Source organism: Periplaneta americana, chromosome 6 (assembly GCF_040183065.1).
Source record: "Periplaneta americana isolate PAMFEO1 chromosome 6, P.americana_PAMFEO1_priV1, whole genome shotgun sequence".
In the NCBI taxonomy this organism is placed as follows: Eukaryota; Metazoa; Arthropoda; class Insecta; order Blattodea; family Blattidae; genus Periplaneta; species Periplaneta americana.
Genome location: NC_091122.1, coordinates 96,688,628 through 96,709,817, shown reverse-complemented (window position 1 = coordinate 96,709,817; position 21,190 = coordinate 96,688,628). Strand labels below are relative to the sequence as shown.

Sequence of the window (21,190 nt, the reverse complement as noted above, 5' to 3'; positions counted from 1 at the left end):
CCAATACCATCTGAGAATTCTCATACCCGCTTAAACGGAAATAAGCTTCGTCCGTCATAATTAAAAGAGAAGGATCGACAGTACCATCATGGATAGATTGCACTGCAATCATTGCAGCATCCACCGACAGAAATTAACGTGGGCAGCTGGATCCCGTTGTGTTAACTAATGAACCACTGACACTTTGTAAGAATGAAAGTGTAGTATTTTCAATCCCCATAATGCCGACCTTTGTGAAATACCACCAAATACTCTCTAACATTAATACTGGAAAGCTTTCCTGTTTAGCATTGCAAGCGGCGGCGAAAAGTAACAGTGCTGCCATCTAGCGGCTTGAAACGTTCTCACACTCCGTGCGTCGTGCTGGGTTACGTGAGGAAGAGAGGAGAGGTGTGCATTTGATTTCAATAAGAAGCTGCAAAGCAATAAATAGTATACTTTAGAGTCACTTTGTTCATAACATTTTTAATTAATAACAAATTACAAAGTTATTAGAATATAAATGAATTGATAAATTCTCATATTTTCAAATTTGATGAAATTTAGTTGTGCATGACTTTAGCAGTTTAGCAGCTTTCATATATCGCTTGTTTTGTTTTTTAGCTGTATGGTTGTCCATTTTATTTTTCATGTAACAATTTATTAACACACTGAAATATTTATCAATGAAGACATTGGCACAGTCACTGCAAATGGACATGTTAACAGGGAGCACTACCATTTTAACTAGTTCTTTTTTTACACCAATTCTAGTTTTACAAATAACATGATCAATTTCTTTGAAAACATCAGAACACAATTGGCTGAGCATTAGAGAAACATCATTAGGGAAAACAATTTTTGAATCTTTACAGTAAGTTATTTTTTATTTGCGATGTGCGTTGTTACGTCATCGTTGGGGTTTTCTTTACAAGATAAATTTCTTCGACAAATTTCGTGATTTATTCTGCTACACACCCAACCTGCAACATAAGCCCTTGCATTTTCTTGCAACACGGTTTCTTCATTTGTATGCTGTACATTTTTGTCATCAACAGTTACATCCAAATCGGAGACATCTGTAATACCGCCTTCCCATTTTTTCTTTCTTTTTAAGCGCACTTGCGACATAATGAATTCATCATTAGAAACAATTTTGATTAAATCAATATTTGAACTGGTTGTCTTCAGAGCTCTCACTTCCGCCCAAAGAGATGAAATAATTTTTTTTTGTGTTTAGATACCAACTTTTGAGCTGCAATCAATTTCTTACAAAGTGTCTTTATCTGAAGATCTTGAGCCATCTTTGACCTTTTAGGATTTCTTGCATCTTAAAAAATAAACAGGGACTTAATTTAGTGAAACATTAATAAGGTCTTGAAAGTCTAGGACTAGGTAAATAATATTTTGCGAATAACTAACTAAATCAGTTTTTATGAGAAAACATGAGTTCACACACTTTCTTCACAAAATCAATAATTCGTATTTTTATGTTACGTATCACAATATGCGTCTATTTAGTTTGAAAAAGTCATGACGTTCAGTATTTTATATGGAGAAACTATAAAGAAACTGTGTTTGGTATGATGGAAGTAAAGTAGTTTTATGCAGTTTAATAACTGATTCACTTAGCACAGAGAACATGTTATTGCTAATGTACTATCTGATTATGAGGTACCTGGTAGAGGACTATCGTCGTTTCTGTCTGGAATCGGAGAACCTGTCGCCTCCTCGATGGAAGGTCTAATGCGTTTCTTTGGGGACCTTCGTGGTTCTTTCATCGTATTTTGACCCATATTTTCGGAAGAAGGAGCTGTTAAATTCAGTGAAGGTATAGCTGTTCTCTTCAGTCTGTTATTAAAAAAATATTAAAAATTAACAGGTCTATAACTCATTTGAAACTTCGGTATTTTTACAATTACACCTTATTTTTACTTACCCCTGACTCTTCAAATTAGGGTTATTGAAGTCCGATAATCTAAAGTGATCTGAACATATTCTGTGATTTTTGTATAGATACTCTGTTCCTCTAGTTTTAAACGTTTCGTCTAGGTCCTGTCTTTTACATTTATTTACCCATATGGCACATAAGACAAAAACAAATAACAGTAATAATAATAATAATAATAATAATAATAATAATATGATGATGATGATGATGGTGAGGACACGAGACCTGTCATGTGAATCGTGAGAGTGGGGAAAGAATGAGCTAACAGAAAGAGAGTTTGTTTCATGATTAAAATTATACGAATCTACTGACACGAAAGTTCATCTCAGAAATTATCTTCCTTCTCCATACCATTGGTGATAGCCACAACACATGATAAGGTCACAGAAGAAGTTATCTACTATCTCGTCTACTGTAATAATAATAATAATAATAATAATAATAATAATAATCATCATCATCATCATCATCATCATCCTGTGGCAGAAAAGTAATAGACTACTCGTATTTACATGACTACTCACTCACCTATCTGTATCTTTTGGAAATCTGAAGAACGATCTAGCATCTTTTTGCCAAGCGTAGTTTTTACAGAAGAACACAGAACAAACAATTCCACTTTTCCCTGACATTCTGTGGAACAACCATGAGAATAATCCTTACGACTTACACCACGTGTTGAAGTACAAAACTCTTGTTAGATGCAGTTTACCGTGCTACGTGTCACGTTATCCTCACTGTCAACATTCCCTGCCGCTAGATAGCACTGATGAGTCATTCGCCTCTCTTATCGTGAACTTTCCAGTATTAATGTTAGAGAGTATTTGATACCACACTCTTTCGCCAATCGGCGTGAAGATTTACTAGGCTGGTTTCAATTCATGCTTGAACATCTGCTTCTCCTCTGAGGTTCTCTATTTTTGTTTAAAATAGACTCTGTTTCTCGCCATTTTCTGAATAACTTGGTCATGTATTGTCTCGAAGACGTTGCATCGTCACGGAACTGACGTAGAAACTTACGAACCGTTCTGTCATACGGTTTCTTCTTTAGGAGAAATGTCTCAACTAGAAATATCCGTTGTGCAATACTACTGTAGATGTCACCATACTGATAGCGAACACAAATAACACAATAGTAATATGCGTTACAAGAGCGGTTTGTTGAAGTTTTCATGTTCGAGGAAAAGTTTGAAAAAGCGAAACGTAGTTGAGCTTTTTTAATTTCCGAGAATTGAAAGAAAACATACCGTTCGTGTATCGTACATTATTTTGTGCGAAGATCGTTTATTACATACCTGAAAGAGGAATTTCTAATTAGTTGCAATAAAATCTCCATCTTGGTTTCTGTTCAATGACGGCAATTTTGGAAAACAAAAATATCTATCTTCAACATTGTTGCTTTAAAATATTTTCTGTGTTTACTATACTCCAGCAGGCCGTGATATACTTCTGTCTTTTTTTCCCCCCAGTCTATAAATGCGAACTTAAAACAAACGGCTTCCTTAATGTTACAGGCATCACGAAATGCAGTAACTTTAGTGGAGTTGTAGAGTTTACTTAATTTTTGCAAATATTTAAAAACAATAATTAACAGTGCAATTTAGGTGAAATTGCAGTGGTAAGTTTCCAATTTATAATTATTACTATATTGAACGTCTCTAAAAGTAATATGTTAAAAGCCTAAAGCAGTAAAATCAATATGTCACTTAAGCGGTAAAAAGAGGGAAATTGTTATGTGTGTTCGGTTGGGAATACTGAATGTGGAATTTTAGACTTACCGCGGGTTGGTTTTGTGCGGAAACCAAGCAAATACGCACGATCTCGCACAAAATTATTTTATATTCTTCAATAACAAGTGTAGTAATGCAACACTATGTACTAGTAATAACGTGGGCTCCACGAACACTTCACTCGTCAAGTAAACACCCCGTACGCTTCCCGCTATCCGCGCACTCTATCCCCAACATTAGGAAATTTTAGGCCTACCGTAAGGAAACTGAACGCACGCCCGCGCTGCTATAGCTTTCCGGTGAGTCGAACAATGGATTGCGGACAATTTGTTCCCCGACGTCCCCTGCGTAGTGCGGTAACTTTTCGCTGCCTCTCTCTGTATATGAGGCATAGGAATCATGTGCCATAAATGACTTAAAGGACGGCTCTTATTTGAAGAGATATGTATGTCTGACTTGTAAAACATAATTATGTCTTACAGTAGGGTCTACCGGTAACTTCAATTCGTAGTTTCAGTAGATAATAACATTTATTTTTGTATTTCCCCGTCTTCAAATCCCGATCTAGCCTGAATTTGTAACTTACGCTGGGCAAGTCCGTGGTCCAGGCAGGCAACACAGTAGTTTTCTCCGGGTAATCCCGTTTCCCTTTGACATCCCAACAATTCTTCATTATCATTCATTGAGAATGTACCGTAGATCCACCGCCTGTGGTGCACCCTCGGTACGTTTGTGGTCTACGTTTCCTCGCATTAGCGATATCATTCTACGAGCATGCTCGCAGAGTCGGGGCGAATAGCAGCAAGTTAAGGCCCCCCCCCATTGAACAAAAGAGGAATATTTAATTATAAAACTACAAGTAGGCTACAGTAATTTAATCGGGTCCTGAGCATTTGCCTTTCACGCTGGTAACCTGGGTTCGAATGACAAGTGGTCCAAGTGGAAATTGTGGACAAAGAGGATGCTTGGTGGTAGGTTTTCTCAGAGTACTCCCGTTTTCCTCTATCATTCCACCAACGCTATCCACTTATCTTCATTTCCTCTCTTTCAATATCATTCTCCGTTTCTTTCCTCTATTTCACGTTGCAACCGATGCAGAGTCGGCTGCGGGGCGCCAATGATTTTGGGCCCCGTGGTAAGTGGTCATTCGTCGCTGGTGGTAGTGCTATGTAATATGAACTCTCCCCTGTACTCATAGTACCTCGTAGGACGTGGAAAGGTAAAAGGATTCTGCAGGCTGTAGGGGAGTTCTGTGACTGCCAGCCAGTAGTTGGTATCTGTAGAGCGGTAGCGTCTTAAGGCATAATACATTATTCTTCAATATTAACATAGGCTCTCTCTCACATGGATGTCCTACCAGACTGTGTGGTCAGGACACTGAAGGATCACCCCGGTGATGTCAGATCACCACGGTGACGTCAGACGACTAGTACAAGGCAAGGGATGAACATTCAATCCTGTGAAATGGAGATTAATCTCTGTCCATATGGGGGAATTAAACCACGGGCAGCTTGCTTGGAAATCCCACCCGCTTCCCACTGAGCCATAGCAGCGAACGAGATAACATTACCATGTGAATTAAATTAAATCTTGAAAATAAATAAAAGTAATTTTATCAACAGTAATCTCACTAGAGATTTATTTTGAGAAAAACAAAACTCGAGTGAGATTTAGTTGACTATTACACGATTAGAAGAAATAAAGTACTCTAATACAATAAAATATTAACCTACTAAAATTCTATTTCACTAATGTTAGCTTCACCAAAACGTTTGAAAGGAGCCACCATTTTCAATTGACTATCTATGCAGTAAAGAAATGGCGATCGCAAAGCATGTTTTATAGTACCGTAAAGAATTCTGCAGTTTAAAATGTTGGAAAACAAAGAAACAAATGCTAGGGAGGTGATAAAACAGAAGAAAGTATATAAAGATTACTACTTATGGCTTTTAAGGAATCCGGAGGTTCATTGCCGCCCTCACATAAGTCCATCATATACAGATTAGAAGAAATAAAGTACTCTAATACAATAAAATAGATATTAATTGACTTACTAAAATGCTATTTCACTAATGTTAGATTCACCAAAACGTTTCAACGGAGCCACCATTTTCAGTCGACTATCTATGCGAGAAACAAATGGCGATCGCAAAGCATGTTTTATAGTACTGTAAAGAATTTGCAGTTTGAAATATTGATAAACAAACAAACAAACAAACAAATGCTAGGGGAGTGATAAAAATAAACAAATGCTAGGGAAGTGATAAAGTTGAAGGGATAAGCAGCTATGATTGGTTGAAACACGTCCTTTCGTATCGTTTTATTGGTCAAAAGTGGTATGACGTCCCTAATAGTCACTGTAACTCAATAGGAATAGGATAGATCTGACAAAATCGTTGGGGAGAGAGTTAAAAATAATGGAAACGGAATGGCCTATGAAAAATAAATCTTACAAATGATGACGACGACGACGACAACGACGTGTCTAAAAACCCTCGTAGTCTCCAAAGTTTGCATCATTGTGAATAGTTTTGAACACAAAAATTTCAGAATGTGATGCTTGAAAAAAAGTAGAATGATTGGTTTGAAGTGCTTGCATTCTCTACCAGGAAAAAGTGGTATGTATTCCAGTTTTAATATCTACACGCGTTATCTGTGGGCTTGGTTCAGTTTTTAAATACCATAGTCAATAGTGATGAAAGGCAGTGTAGGTACGTTCTGCCAATAAACTTTCCTATTGTCATAAAAGCCGTGACTTACCGTACTTGAGATAAAAGGTTATTTGCACAAGTATTGCAAGAACAGTGTAGCCTAAGTCTTAATTCGCATTTTTATGGAAAAAAAAAAACTAGCAAAGTAATGCATCACTGCAATACAGTGTGTAAGATTAGAATATTAGTCGTTAATTTAATAAAATAGTTTCTTGTTCTTCAGGCTGTAAAGTGAACCACATCTAGATAGTTGTTTCCTTCACAAATTCTTTGTCATTAATGTCTAATATTGTATGTCACATAGTTTTATCATATCATATATCACATCACATATACCGTATCGTATCGTATATCATATACATCATACCGCACCAAACCACACTATAATATATCGAATTACATCATTATCATATCATATGGGTTGGGGACAACTCACCACAGAAAATTGGCCACAGAGGCAACTCGCCATATAATTTAAATTCGTATCAAAGACAATTAGCCACACATTAAAATTCAAGGCAATACTCAAATTCGCAACAATTTATATTTCTATGATAACACAAGACAAATCCAGAAGCTGTAAACTAATTCGGAACTATGGCGGAAGAAATTCACTTCAAAAAATCAAAAAGAGGCTCTGACAAATTAATATATCTTGGCTACATGTACACGATACTTAGAGAAAATAAGAATGGAGTTGTTTGGCTCTGTGACATGCGTGGCGGGTGTAATGCAACAGTCACGTTATCAGAAGATGGAAGCAGTGTTGTCAAAGAACCGTCTGAACACAAGAATCATTCTGCAACCGAGGAACGATTAAGGCAAAGGAATGTGTAGAGAACATGAAGGCAAGGGCGGGGACTTCCCGAGAACCAACGTCTGTCATTATTCAAAATGAGTTGCAAGCGAAGCCAGTGTGACTCGACCGGAGAAACCATCTATTAAAAAAACTGTGTACGTGCCAAGAAGTTGCACCTACCACGCGAACCAAGGAATATTGACTAACTGAACGTTATAGCCGACAGATACATAGAGAGATTGGAAGGTGGTCATTCTCCTACCAAAAAGAAGCGGAAGTACATCGACATGGACAGACGAATATCACGTATAACTGAAGAATACCTGCGGTACAAGGAGAAGGCACCGTCATCCGGTACTTGAGAGCTGTAGACCATAACCTAGAAGGACATTTTTGAAGCCAAATTTACATGTACATAGCAATTCACATACTTAGTGGAATTTACAATTATTAATATCTGTATCCATTCGCACAATATAGAGCTTCTGGAAGTCATAGATTCATCTTTGTACCTCAGTGTGCAAATTGTCTATCTGTGGCAAATTGTCTATTTGTGGCGAATTGTCCCTGTTACCAATTTTCTGTGGCCAATTGTCCGGAACCGATATATCATATCATATCATATCATACCATATCATATCAGTCGGCCTGGTTGGCGTAGTTGGTATAGCGCTGGCCTTCTATGCCCGAGGTTGCGGGTTCGATCCCGGGCTAGGTCGAGGGCATTTAAATGTGCTTTTATGCGACAAGCTCATGCCAGTATATTTACTGGCATGTAAAAGAACTCCTGCGGGACAAAATTCTGGCACACTGGCGACGCTGATATAACCTCGGCAGTTGCGAGCGTCGTTAAATAAAACATCATATATCATATCATATCATATCATATCATATCATATCATATCATATCATATCATATCATATAGTACCGTACCGTATATCATATCATATCATATCATATCATATCATATCATATATCGTACAGTACGTATCGTATCTATCATACCATATAATATATCACATCACACCTTAATCAACATAATATTGTATCGTATCGCATCTTATCAAATACCAAATATCATGTCGTATTATATCATATGTTATACAAATGTCATCATATATCATACCATACCATACCGTACCATGCCACACCATACCATACCACACCATATATCATACCAAACTAACCATATCATATCATACCATACCGTACCATGTCACACCATACCATACCGTACCATGCCACACCATACCATATATCATACCAAACTAACCATACCATACCGTACCATACCATATATCATACCAAACTAACCATACCATATCATATCATACCATAGCATACCGTACCATGTCACACCATACCATACCATACCATGCCACACCATACCATATATCATACCAAACTAACCATACCATACCATATATCATACCAAACTAACCATACCACACCATACCGTACCATGTCACACCATACCATATATTATTATATCATACCATATCATATATTATCAAATAATATCATACCATACCATACCTTGCTTGCTGGCGTTGATATTGGACTCATTTGGCTGGCATTGTTTTCTTCATTTCATTGAGACGGCAGATAACCATCGCAATTGATAAAGACTCGTAAAATAAAACAATTAAAAATCATACCATATCATACCATACTATACCATCTATATTATATTGCACAATAGCACATATAATATAATATATTATCATATCTTAATCATATCCTATCATGTCTTATATTGTATATATCACATTACTTATTACACATCATTCATATAACATCACCCACGTCACTTACATCACATCACATGTAGGCTAACTCACAACATGTCACACATCACATCACATCACATCACATCACATCACATCACATCACATCACATCACATATCACTCACTTCACATATCATCACATCACATAATACCGTATTGTATCGCATCAGATCATAAGATTCTCGCAAAAGAATATCTTGGAGTTCACTCATTATCAATTTTTTTTCCTTCCGAGGAGGGCCCGTAGGCAAGCACTGCAGATTTAGGCTTATTGTGAAACCTCCTTATATTGCGATGATTCTGAAGTCCTGAGAACCGCTCATCAAGAACGTGATTCACTGTCTGGAACATCTTATCGATTCAGCCACAGCATCAAAGTCTGACGGAGTCCGCGTGAACAGGAACGCCCCTCTGCCTCCCTGTGATGTTCCTCTGCGGCCTCCTCAGATCGATGGCATCTGTTCGCAATTCACGTGGATGAGTCTGCTACATCCTTAACCAGAGAGAGACACCGTCGTCGATTCCACGACTAACCAAGGCGCCATCTATCCGAGGGAGCTACACTTCCCCGATCTAACTGCAGTCAGCTTATTGCAGTCCCTGCGGCTTCTCTGGATATGTGCAACTCCCGCAGATAGATGCCATCTGTAAGTGGATCCTGGAATCACTTTCGTCGTCCTCTTGGTCAACCTGTAACTATTGAAGATGATTAATGAAATGATGGTAATGAAGGCGAAATGAGTCCGAGTTCCAACACCGAAAGTTACCCAGCGATTCCGCTTCAAGTGATTGAGAGAAAACCTTGGAAAAACCCCAACCAGATAACTTGCCCCAACCAGGATTTGAACCTGAGCTCGCTCGTTTTACGGTCAGGAAGGCTAACCGTTGCTCCACAGCGATAGACATCTTTACCACTAATATTATTTATATTAAAAAATAATATTCGCAGCTTTATCTAAGAACGTTCTACACAAAGTTTTATATTCGTTAAGGTTTCTTGGCTGAAAAAATATCACCTCATATACTTGTGTGTCTTGTACAATTTTCTAACGAGATTATGCACAATTTCAGGCCTTAGAAAATTGATTCAGATTTCTTCCTAAATTTTCAGGCTGTTATAATAAACATCGTAATATTTATGTAGTAGTTAACTATTTTACAACATATTTCGTACTGTAATATTCGGGATGAGATTGTGTCAAACCTGATAGTAGTCGGTTTATACCGATCTACGTACATTGCAGTATTTAAAGTACAGTATGAATTCCTATTGGTGAAGGTTTTCATTGTTAAAATGAAGTAGATATAGGATCAAAGTTGTTAATTGTTTGGGAATAATTTTGTAAAACAGATTTTATTACGGATTTATTTTTAAATATTCTCTACACGTCGCGGAATTACATATAAGTTTGTGTCTCGGAGAAATATCACCGGCTTGTTCAGTGGGAAATAGGATTCTGTTGAAGAATAGTCTCGATATTTTAACAACAAACAAAAACAGTGGCTATTGCAGCATCCAAGTGTGTGGTGAGATAGTATGTGTCAAATCAGTGATGCCGTTTATTAAAATCTCTCCAAGAAAATTCTCTTATGTACATTATATCGTTTCTTGTTTTATTTGGCACCTTTAGTGTTTGTTACTTCTGAACCAATTTTAATAATTGTTATTAATTTTGAAGCATGTTCACTTTGCCACATTTCAGTTATCATCATCATCATCATCATCATCATCATTTCTATACAGAACTACAAGGGGAAGTGAGAACTTTTATTCTAACACGGAAGATAATATATTTCAAGAAAAATAGTATTTTCAGCCTGCTATCTTTTCCTGTTGCTTAAAGAAATTTTCAAGTTTGTAGCTACAGTATACTATTATTTGCTAGTTGCTAGTCATTCCTTAGAGCTTTGAATGTTTATCAGAAGAGAGAAATGAGATTCTATTTAAAATTGTTAGTATTTTCAGAGAGATGAAATAAAGTTCTTGGCGAGATATAGGCCTATATAATAACTATGGACAAAACATGGGTTCACTACTTCGATACTGAAACAAAAAATAAATTAAAACAATATAATCAACTACTTCTCGTACGTAAAACGCTAAATCGAGTGCAGAAATTTGCTACGAAAGCTATGGTTTCAGCTTTAAGGGTGTAGAACATGTAACATGGTGTCACTTTCCATTGTGAATGTTATTCTGACCTCCTAAGACGACTGCGAGGAGAACTGACTCTCAAGCAACGAGGAGTCAGTTTTGAATACGTTTGTAACTCAAGTGACATCGTAAGATGTGGGTTTGAACTGTTATGTTATCTACCGTATTCACTAGATTTGGCTCTATTAGACTATTTTCTGTTTCAGAATCTCAAGCAGCAAATTCGGGAGCGTTAATATTTTGACAAAAACAGTGAAAGACTATTTTCTGTCAAAAATACTGCATTTTATTTAAACGAGGGAAAACCTTCCGAATCGTGTCAATAAATGTACTGAAATAAAACTAATTACATTGAAATATCAACAGCTTACAATTATTACACTCGATTATTTTTTGTGTGGAGTGTTATAAACTTATCAGCTTCTACCCCCCCCCCCCCACATGGGTTACTTTGTTTGTAAATTACTTTTACAAACCCTCTTAACTCCCAGTATACATTGCAGAATATTCTGTATAACAAATGTTGTTCTTCCAGCAATTAAATTCTTTGAATAGATTAATAGAGAAAATGGAAGGAGGAAATGTCTACGTGAGCTTCAAACCTATTGACCACTTGTCTCACTCCGATTTTCGTCGTTCCATATGACGGAACATTAGGGAACAATGAAGTTTATGACTTTCTAATATTGTCGTTCTTAACAACAGTTATATCTCATGTTCTTGTGTAGTGGAATTGCAGTGTTTTAGTCTTCTCTGCCACTTTAAAACATGTTTTCAAGTCCAGAAGAAGTTGCAAAGCAATTTCTTTGGTGAAGTATGGGCAAAGCATAGTGGTTGGGTATCTTGTCTCAATGCTTTCACTGTCCAAAGAATTTTTCTAAGGTGTAAAGAACTTAGCACTCTCTCTAGAAGACCTGGTACAAGCATTGGAAGAAAAATATCGGTCACAGATGATCAGTATCTGATGCTCAGAATTAAAGGCATTTGTATATGACTGGTGTTGAAGCTTCGAAAAGCTGTTGGAGAATTTTTGTCATTGTGGGAACTGAAGAAGGGAAGAAGAGTGGGGAATGCAGATCTCAACTCTACAAGACTAGACAAAGGTTTCTTGCTGACAAGTCAACATTAAGTAGCATGCCATCGTTGGTAAAATGGTTAATTTTCTTTGAAGTAAACAACAATTTAAAAAATGTGGATATCAACAGATGTGAGAAATTCAATACGTTTTTCGAGGCAAATCTTCTATCACAGAACAAATTCTCTGTAAGTGGAATAATTATTAATGTCATTAAGATGCTCTCCAATAACACAGTAAAGAAATGTTTCACAATTTTTGGAGGCAACAGTCTAGTGTTGATTGTAAACTGCAATTCTTTGCAGATTTTAGGACAACAAAACCACTTTTCCTTAAACTTGAAAAAAAAAACAAAACAAAACAAAAAACCAGAAACGAAACAAACAAATAAACGTAAGCTTATATTTATTTGGTATTTTTCCTGTTACAGGATATTTTCATTTATCAGTGCATATTTACACATTTTCTTATTTTTAAGGTCATATAGGATAGATCATGCCTGTCAAACTCGTGCTCCCAAGGCGCGAACGAATACGGAGGGAGTGGTTACTAGTGTCCTGACTGCTTCATGTCCCTTGCATTGACTCAACGTAAGGTAGGGCCGGGCGCTTGAACGTAAACAGAGCTGTTGAAGGCCTACTAATAACAGTAGCGGCTGGTACTGTGCATATACTTTGCACCTCTATTTTGGTACATACTTATTACTATAATAAATTTATCATCATCCTCGTCTCTCTCATTAGACCTGTTGGTCCGTAAAATGTATACAGGGTGATTCACAAGATGTTACCGCCACTTACGGAGCTTATTTCTAGGACATTCTGAGCAAAAACTGCCACATAAACATGTGTCCCATTCTAAATATTTTCAGAGTTACATTAATTTGAAGTTGTTAAAAATACATTTTTTTCTTTAGTTTTAAGAGTAAACGAATGTTACAAATAGAGAATAAACTATTCGGAAAAATACTTTCATTAATGGGCTAGTAGTCTGAAGCTTAAATTGTGTCCTTAATTTCTTAGTTGCTTTGTACAGATTTTTTTTTCCAATTTTTAACTAAAAATTACATTATTCTTGCACGCTCATCACAAGAGTTGTTACAGATCACACGACTTCTAGCAATTTGATTCTTTACAGTTCAATTTTGCAACCTTATGTACAGTCTTAAAGAGTATGCAAGAATGACGCGATTTATAAAGACAAATGTAATTTTGTAAGGTCCCTGTGGGTATTAAGGCCCACCTAACGGATCTTTTATTATGACCGCTACTGAAGTTGGTTTAGAATTACACTAATAAGGTAATGTCTGAAGATGTTTATTTATATAACAAAATACAAAAAGAACAGACTGATATATCAAAATGTTTCTCTGTTATTCCAAATTTAGCAAATCTTTACAACTGGGCCTTATTTCCCGAGTAGTCTGTTAATATGGCCCATGCCGTAGGGTAATAGAGCCCAAAGAGAATACATTTCAATTAACTCATCAAATTAGGAAACAGAGTTAATATCAAAATAACATAAAGTGAAATGAATAGAAGCAACAATTACATGAACTGGAATACCTGAACAATCGTATTTGTAAACAATAGTGACAATAAACTTCTGAAAATCTGAAACAGTGTGTCACACAAAAAAATTTGAGTATTCCAAACATTTAGGGCATACAAGAACTTCTTTATTAGAGGCAGTGAGGCCCACACAAACTTCATGGACCTACGATGAACATAATGCACACTGTCTCATATCCAATGCTTCAGCTGATTCACAGACAAAACAGTAGCAAATAAAGATGATTCAGTTGTAATTTGTGAATGAGTTTGCTGCTGGTATTACTGACTCCTGTTGTTCCAGTGGACGTTTAGTGACCAAACTTGGAGCAAAGGCTGTTTCTGGTATAACATCTGGCGCAAAAAGACAGATACCAGTGGCTCGGAAACCATTGGCGACATTTTGTACGGTCATGCACTTATTTCAGATAGGTGTAAATATTTCTGAGAATCTCTCTTTATGTATAGCCTTTCAGGATGAAGATCCAAGTATCTGAGCAATGTTTCATCCCAGTAGTGTTCGAAAGATCTATAGACTGTTTTATCAAATGGTTGTAGTTCACAAACACATAAGAGTAAATGTAATGTCTGCGAACAAAGTAGTAATCTGTACTTAGGCCTAAATTATTTATATAGCCTACTTTAATTTCATCCCTAGATATTTATTATTATTATTATTATTATTATTATTATTATTATTATTATTATTATTGCAATCTGAAGTGGAAGTTCATATTCAACAATATAATTAACTTATTTAATCGTCTTGTAAATTTTAATAGTTGTCGGGAAATAAGGCCCGGGCCTTATTTACCTGTTGTTGCTTGGGCCTTATTGCACGATATCAGACCTACTATGATTTTGAGTTTATATCTGTGTCATGGAGATTTGTAAAAGTTATTTTGTACCTGTATCTGGAACGATGAAATATCTCTCAAGCATAACATGCAATAACATTTTCAATATTCTGAGCATTGAAATATATTATTACATTTAACTTTACTTCCAATATTATAGTTTTGTCGAGGAGACAATGTTTCGGCGCGTTTTCTTCTTGTTACTTCATTTCTACCAACATAAGATGAGCTCAAATTATTAGGCAGATGTTATTTTAGTTCCCCAACATGACTACAGAGTGATCACACTTCCTCTTAGCCTTGATCCGCGAATTTCAAAGTTGGGCCTTATTTCTCGATGTGCTTTATTACCCACTGGGACCTTAGTTAAAATTTGAAGAAAAAAATCTGTACGAAGCAACTATGGAATTAACGACACTGTTAGCTTCAGAATGCTAATCAATTAATGAAAGTATACTTCTGAATAGTTCATTCTCTAATTTTGTCATATTGGTTTATTCTTAAAACTAAAGAAAAAAGTATTTTTTTAAAACTTCAAATTAGTGTAACTCTGAAAATACTTAGAATAGAACACATGTTTATGTGACAGTTTTTGCTAATAATGTCTTCAGAAATGAGCTCCGTAAGTGTGCAAAGTATATGCACAGTACCAACCGCCACTGTTACTACAGTGAAGTTAGTTGAGGAAGAAAACTCGAGCGTCCCCAACTAACCTCACTGTAGTACAACAGCTCTGTTTGTTTACGTTCACGAGTCACGTTCCGTTGAGTCAATGCAAAGGACGTGAAGCAGTCAGAAGACTAGTAACCACTCCCTCCGTATTCGTTTGCGCCTTGGGAAAGCGAGTTTGACACGCATGGTATAGACAGTAAAATTTTAAGGGATAAACTTCTGGGTCTTAAGTCTTCTTCTTCTTCCCTTCAAGTGTTAGACACTATGACCTGTTATGATTTCATGGCTGAATTTGCAACCCGTTGGACGACCAAATATCTCTTCCCGTCAATTATTAAATTAAGCCACAAATATTGAAAGGAGAAGGCTGAATTGAATATTTTTTTTACAAGGTATGTGTGTATAACTGAAGTAGATAATTAACAGGGACAAGGTACGGATGGTCTAGAACTCTTATATTTAATACACTATTGTCTGTTTCAATCAAGATAAGAAACGATGTAAACAAACGCCATCTCTACGTACGTTAACAGAAAACCACAATTCCAAGTCACACAGAGATTGTGTGCACTCGTTGTGGGTCTCTGGCGTTTCGTCAACCCACGCGAGTTGTGTGGATATAAAGGGAAAAGTTGAGACGTTGTCGGGTGGAGTTCCCGGGTAGCTCAGTGGTAGAGCGCTGGTACGTTCAACCAGGGGTCCCGGGATCGATACCCGGCCCCGGAACAATTTTTCCCTTGAAATTATTCAAAGAAAATACATTCTCGCTATTATTACATTGAAACACAGACTACTAAACATACATAAAAAATGAATATCAATTATTTTTCACAATAAATCTGAAAAGTAACCTGTTACACTTAAGGCAGTACAATACCAGGGACATTACTTTATTTTTACTAACATTTCTAATATTAACCTGACTATACTTTTGGATTAACGGTTAAGAACCGGAAACACCGTTTGCTACCCCCTTCCACGACTGGAGTTTGATGATACTGCGTAAAATACAAACAAATCACTTTACTAGGTATAGGAGGGAAGAAACGTAGTTCATCCATTTACGTAAACTAGGAAATATCGTGATTTTGAGTTTGATAATTTTCATTAGGTTTTTGTTTAATCAAAATACAGTACTGTATTAACAGTAAGTGTTTTTACTCACGAACTGAGCTATCCATTCGGACGTATTAATTATGCAGTGTATATTATACTGTCTACAGCACATTAGCGTACAATATGGAGAATGAAGTTAAATTGAAAAATAATCAAAATAATAAATAATCAATAATCAAAATAAACACATTTTTGAAAATGGTGGCCGTTCATTTCGATACAAGCTTCACTTCTTTTGTGCATATTATCACACTATAGACTATTGTACCTAATTGCAATTAGGCCTACCAGTTTCGTCCTTCGTAATAGTAACTCATGTTGAAATAATTCTGTACCTACTCTATATAAGAGTAGATCTACCTTACGTACTGTAAATTTAATCTTCACTTCTACCCGATCCGAAAAGATAAAATTACTCCGACATGCTATCTACTGTCCGCCCAAGTGGTTTTTTCATAGGGTCGTAGAAAGGGGGGAAATCACGTGACAATTAATTACTTAACGAGGCCCTTTTATTTAAGTTATTTTAAACAGTTGTATAATATTATTTAGACGTCCAATTCCTAACAGAAATTAATGTTTTCAGAAAAGAGCTAAGACAGTCCAGCTACTAGCCTTTACATAGGGGCGAACAGAAACGGGTGGGGGAAACCGGGATGCGACGTAGGCAAACGGACGACAGTACCTGTGCGAAAATATGATTCAATATTGAAAGCTCTTTCGTAACTGGAAACCACGAACATATTTCTGGAACGTACTATAATCACTAACTCAGTACTGTTTACTATGACCGTAAGGCGACTTTGACTGGATACGCGGCCTTGGTTCTGTGTGGAGAAAGCTCGGAAGTTTACTAGTACAGTGGGTGGGAGTGAAGAAGCCTGCATTCAAAAACTCAGGTACAATAAAAATTGAAGTAGAAATAAAATGATCTCTCTGTATATGCGAAACTACTAGTTCATAACCGATTGAAGAAAGTAATATTCCGATTCGTATGCTAATCTTCTGCATCGGACTACAAAATTGAGCCTTAAATATATTAGGAAACATTTTTAATATTGTCAGTTATTAAGAACAGCAACTAATTCAATAAATGGCAAATGAAGGTAAGAATAATAATAATAATAATTATTATTATTATTATTATTATTATTATTATTATTATTATCTTTGTTAGAAAAATATACCGCAAAATATCACAATCCACGGACCTGATTGTTTATAGCCTTGTGATTTTCACATCCCCGAATGGCATCCTTTGTCTAAATCGTCTGTCATCTTAACTGAATCAGCTTTCGAACTATATCAATTTTGTGATTTAATAGCTAATTAACATAAATATACATCCATATTGGTGTTCTGACTTTGTTGAGGTAGCTTGTATAGGCCCACCAACTTCATATTACCGACTGGAGATGAGGTCACTGCTATCACTACAAACAGAAAACATCCAACAAGCTCAGTAGTTCGGACTCCTGCTGTTAGTAATCGGAACTTTTTTGTAGCTCGTGTAATTTGGCAGCACTCCGACGTTAGTTAACTGAAAAGAAAAGAAGAGATGTCATTGTAGCAGGAATGATATGGTGTAAGAAATAAATATCGAGGAAAATTTACAATTTTTTTACGAATAAATTAAAATTTCGTACATATAGGAAATGATCACTAGGCTCCATATTTCAACTACCTATAAACTGCAATGAAGTTGCCTTATTCGAAGTACAAGGACATCATTTTATTTTTACTTCAATTTTTATTGTACCTGAGTTTTTTAATGTACTTCACTCCCACCCCTTCTACTAATGAAGTTCCAACTCCACACAGAACCAAGACCGCAGATAGTAAGCAGTACTGAGTTACTGAGTATAGTACGTTCCAGAAATATGTTCGCGTTTTCCAGTGATGAAAGAGCTTTCAATATTGAATCATATTTTCGCACAGGTACTGTCCGTTTGCCTACGTCGCATCCCGATTTCCCCCACCTGCTTCTGCTCGCCCCTCTGTAAAAGCTGGGCTGTCTTAGCTCTTTTCTGAAAACATTAATTTCTCTTAGGAATTGGGCGTTTACGTAATATTATACAGCTGTTTAATTTAACTTAAATAAAAGGGCCTCGTTAAGTAATTAACTGTCACGTGATTTCCTCCCTTTCTACAATCCTGCGACATAACCACTTGGACGGACAGTAGATAGCATGTCTGAGTAATTTTATCTGTGCGGGTCGGGCAGAAGTGAAGATTGAATTTATAGTACGTAAGGTACTCTTTTATAGAGTAGGTACAGAATTATTTCAACATGAGTTAGTAGTACGAAGGACGAAACTGGCAATTGGAATTAGATGCAATAGTCTATAGTGCGATAATATGCACAAAAGAACTGAAGTCTGTATCGAAATGAATGGCCACCATTTTCAAAATCGTGTTTAAATATTCATATTATGATTATTTTTCAATTTAACTTCTTTCTCTATATTGTACGCTAATGTGCTGTAGACAGTATAATATACACCGCATAATGAATACGTTCGCATGGATAACTCACTTCGTGAGTAAAAACACTTATTCTTAATACAGTACTGTACTTTCATTAAAGAAAAACCTAATGAAAATTATCAAACTCAAAATCGCGATATTTCCTAGTTTACGTAAATGGATGAACTACTTTTCTTCCTTCCTATACCTAGTAGAGTGATTTGTGTTTTACGCCAGTATCATCGAACTCCAGTCTTGGAGGGGGGAGCAAGCGGTGTTTCCGGTTCTCTAAAGGTATAGACAGGTTAATATTAAAAATGTTAGTAAAAATAAAATGATGTCTCTGTATATGTGGCGTCACAGCGCAGGTACAGGTGCGTTCATATATACTGTAAAATAGTTACGCATCCTCTGCCCTCTTCCTCTACAAAGTCAAAACCGGGACACAGTCATAGTGAGTAGTCTTATCGATCACTGCTGTTACTAATCGTATTAGTTAAATATGTAACTACATGTGTGGCTGATTGAAGGTTCATTGGAGAGATAAAATGTCTTAGGTATAGATCGTGCCAGGGATTTTGGCAGATGTATTTTCTTATTGTGAACTGGAGAGCGAGTCCTCACCGCTGCAAGATCGGCTGTTATCTCTGTCGCAGTGGAATGGGTAGGACATAAAAGTAAACATGCACGCCCGAGTATTTGTGCACTCTGGACAGTCACCTCCAAAAACTAAACAAATATTACAGTAGTCTATATGTGTCTTTGGTATTCCCAAGAAACTTGTTCGATTAATTAAAATGTGTCTCAGTGAAACTTACAGCAGAGTCCGTATAGGCCAGTTTCTATCTGATGCGTTTCCAATTCACTGCGGGCTAAAGCAAGGAGATGCACTATCACCTTTACTTTTTAACTTCGCTCTAGAATATGCCATTAGGGAAGTTCAGGATAACAGAGAGGGTTTGGAATTGAACGGGTTACATCAGCTTTTTGTCTATGCGGATGACGTGAATATGTTAGGAAAAACTCCACAAACGATTAGGGAAAACACGGAAATTTTACTTGAAGCAAATAAAGCGATAGGTTTGGTAGTAAATCCCGAAAAGACAAAGTATATTATTATGTCTCGTGACCAGAATATTGTACGAAATGGAAATATAATCTGTTATATATATATATATATATATATATATATATATATATATATATATATATATATATATATATATATATATATGGAAATATGTTAATCCTTAGTCAATAGATAAGACTGAGTTTTACGAAATACGAACATTAAGGGATGGAAAATGGGAGGCAGTAATGATCAAAATAATTATACCGATTTATTTTTTTTAACCAGCAGACGTGCAGCCTTTAAATTTAAAATAAAGATTCACTCATAAAATTGGGTTAGACTATTCATCTCATTTCTCAGAATTGTTTCTAAAATGTATAAGGAAAGTAAAAAATTCAGTTTCATGTAGGCTACTCCCTTGAAATAACTTCAGTTTTTTTTTTACTTCCGAGTAGAGAGGAGGGAGAAAGAAGTCGACAATTTTAAAAATTCACTAAACTATATTTAACCAGAGACGTAACATTTAAAATGAAGGTTACTCTCTACAATATTGGTTAAACATTCTTAGATTTTTTAAATACCATATCCTAAGGTACTGATGAAAAGGCAGAAGGGAGTGAGAAATCTCATGTCATCCGATCTCGATGAAAGTCGATATCTGGGGATCTTTGCGATCACAGAATACGAATAAGGTATTATTTAGTCCGACTTTGTCCCTAAAGTGGTGGAGTGGGACAAAAATGGGTGAAAAATTAAATTAGATATCTTAGGGGTTTTCGAAACGAAAATTACGAATAATACAATTTGTGCGAATTCAATATGCCAGTTTCAGTACTATGAATTATATTAAAAAAAAATTAAACATCGGATATCGCACAGCTAACACATGTACAGTATTTAAGGGGGTATGTAACACCTTTTGATAGTAGGCCTATACATTTAGTAAAATCCAAAATGTAATTTCTACATATTCTGAATGAATGTTGTCCTGGAATTTAATATAGTCATCAGCAAATACCTCTAGAATAATAAACAACCTTTTAGAATCCATAAAATACAGTATTTATTGTGAATGGTAATTATATTTTTCAATTGGTGCAATTTGTGCAGGGAAAATTGGTTTATCCGATATTTTGTAGGATTTCGAATATTTTAAAATGCTTTCTTCTCTGTTCTATTCACAATGTGCGTGTGAAGGAATTATTGCCCTTGTAATATCCATTACAGTCCTATTTATTATAGTCTTATATAAATCTAACTTCCGCAG

At 36.0% G+C, this 21,190-nt stretch overlaps 1 protein-coding gene across 4 annotated transcripts in view; it reads right to left on the bottom strand.

The window, feature by feature from the left end:
- Nucleotides 1–489: 489 nt before the first annotated feature.
- Nucleotides 490–21,190, bottom strand: part of LOC138701518 (lysozyme-like) — a 45,391-nt gene continuing 24,690 nt past the window's right edge. Inside the window, exons 5-6 of one of the 4 annotated variants that reach the window (XR_011332612.1) lie at nucleotides 1,658–1,830; nucleotides 509–1,309 (exon numbers count right to left, since the gene is read on the bottom strand). Coding sequence is in view for 3 of the 4 variants with exons in the window: in XM_069828489.1 (XP_069684590.1) it covers nucleotides 9,646–9,656 (11 nt within the window). In the remaining variant the exon portion in view is untranslated. Of the gene's footprint in view, nucleotides 1,831–8,833; nucleotides 9,657–17,690; nucleotides 17,926–21,190 lie in introns of those variants that run through there. The other 3 variants (XM_069828492.1, XM_069828489.1, XM_069828491.1) reach the window with 3 other exon arrangements.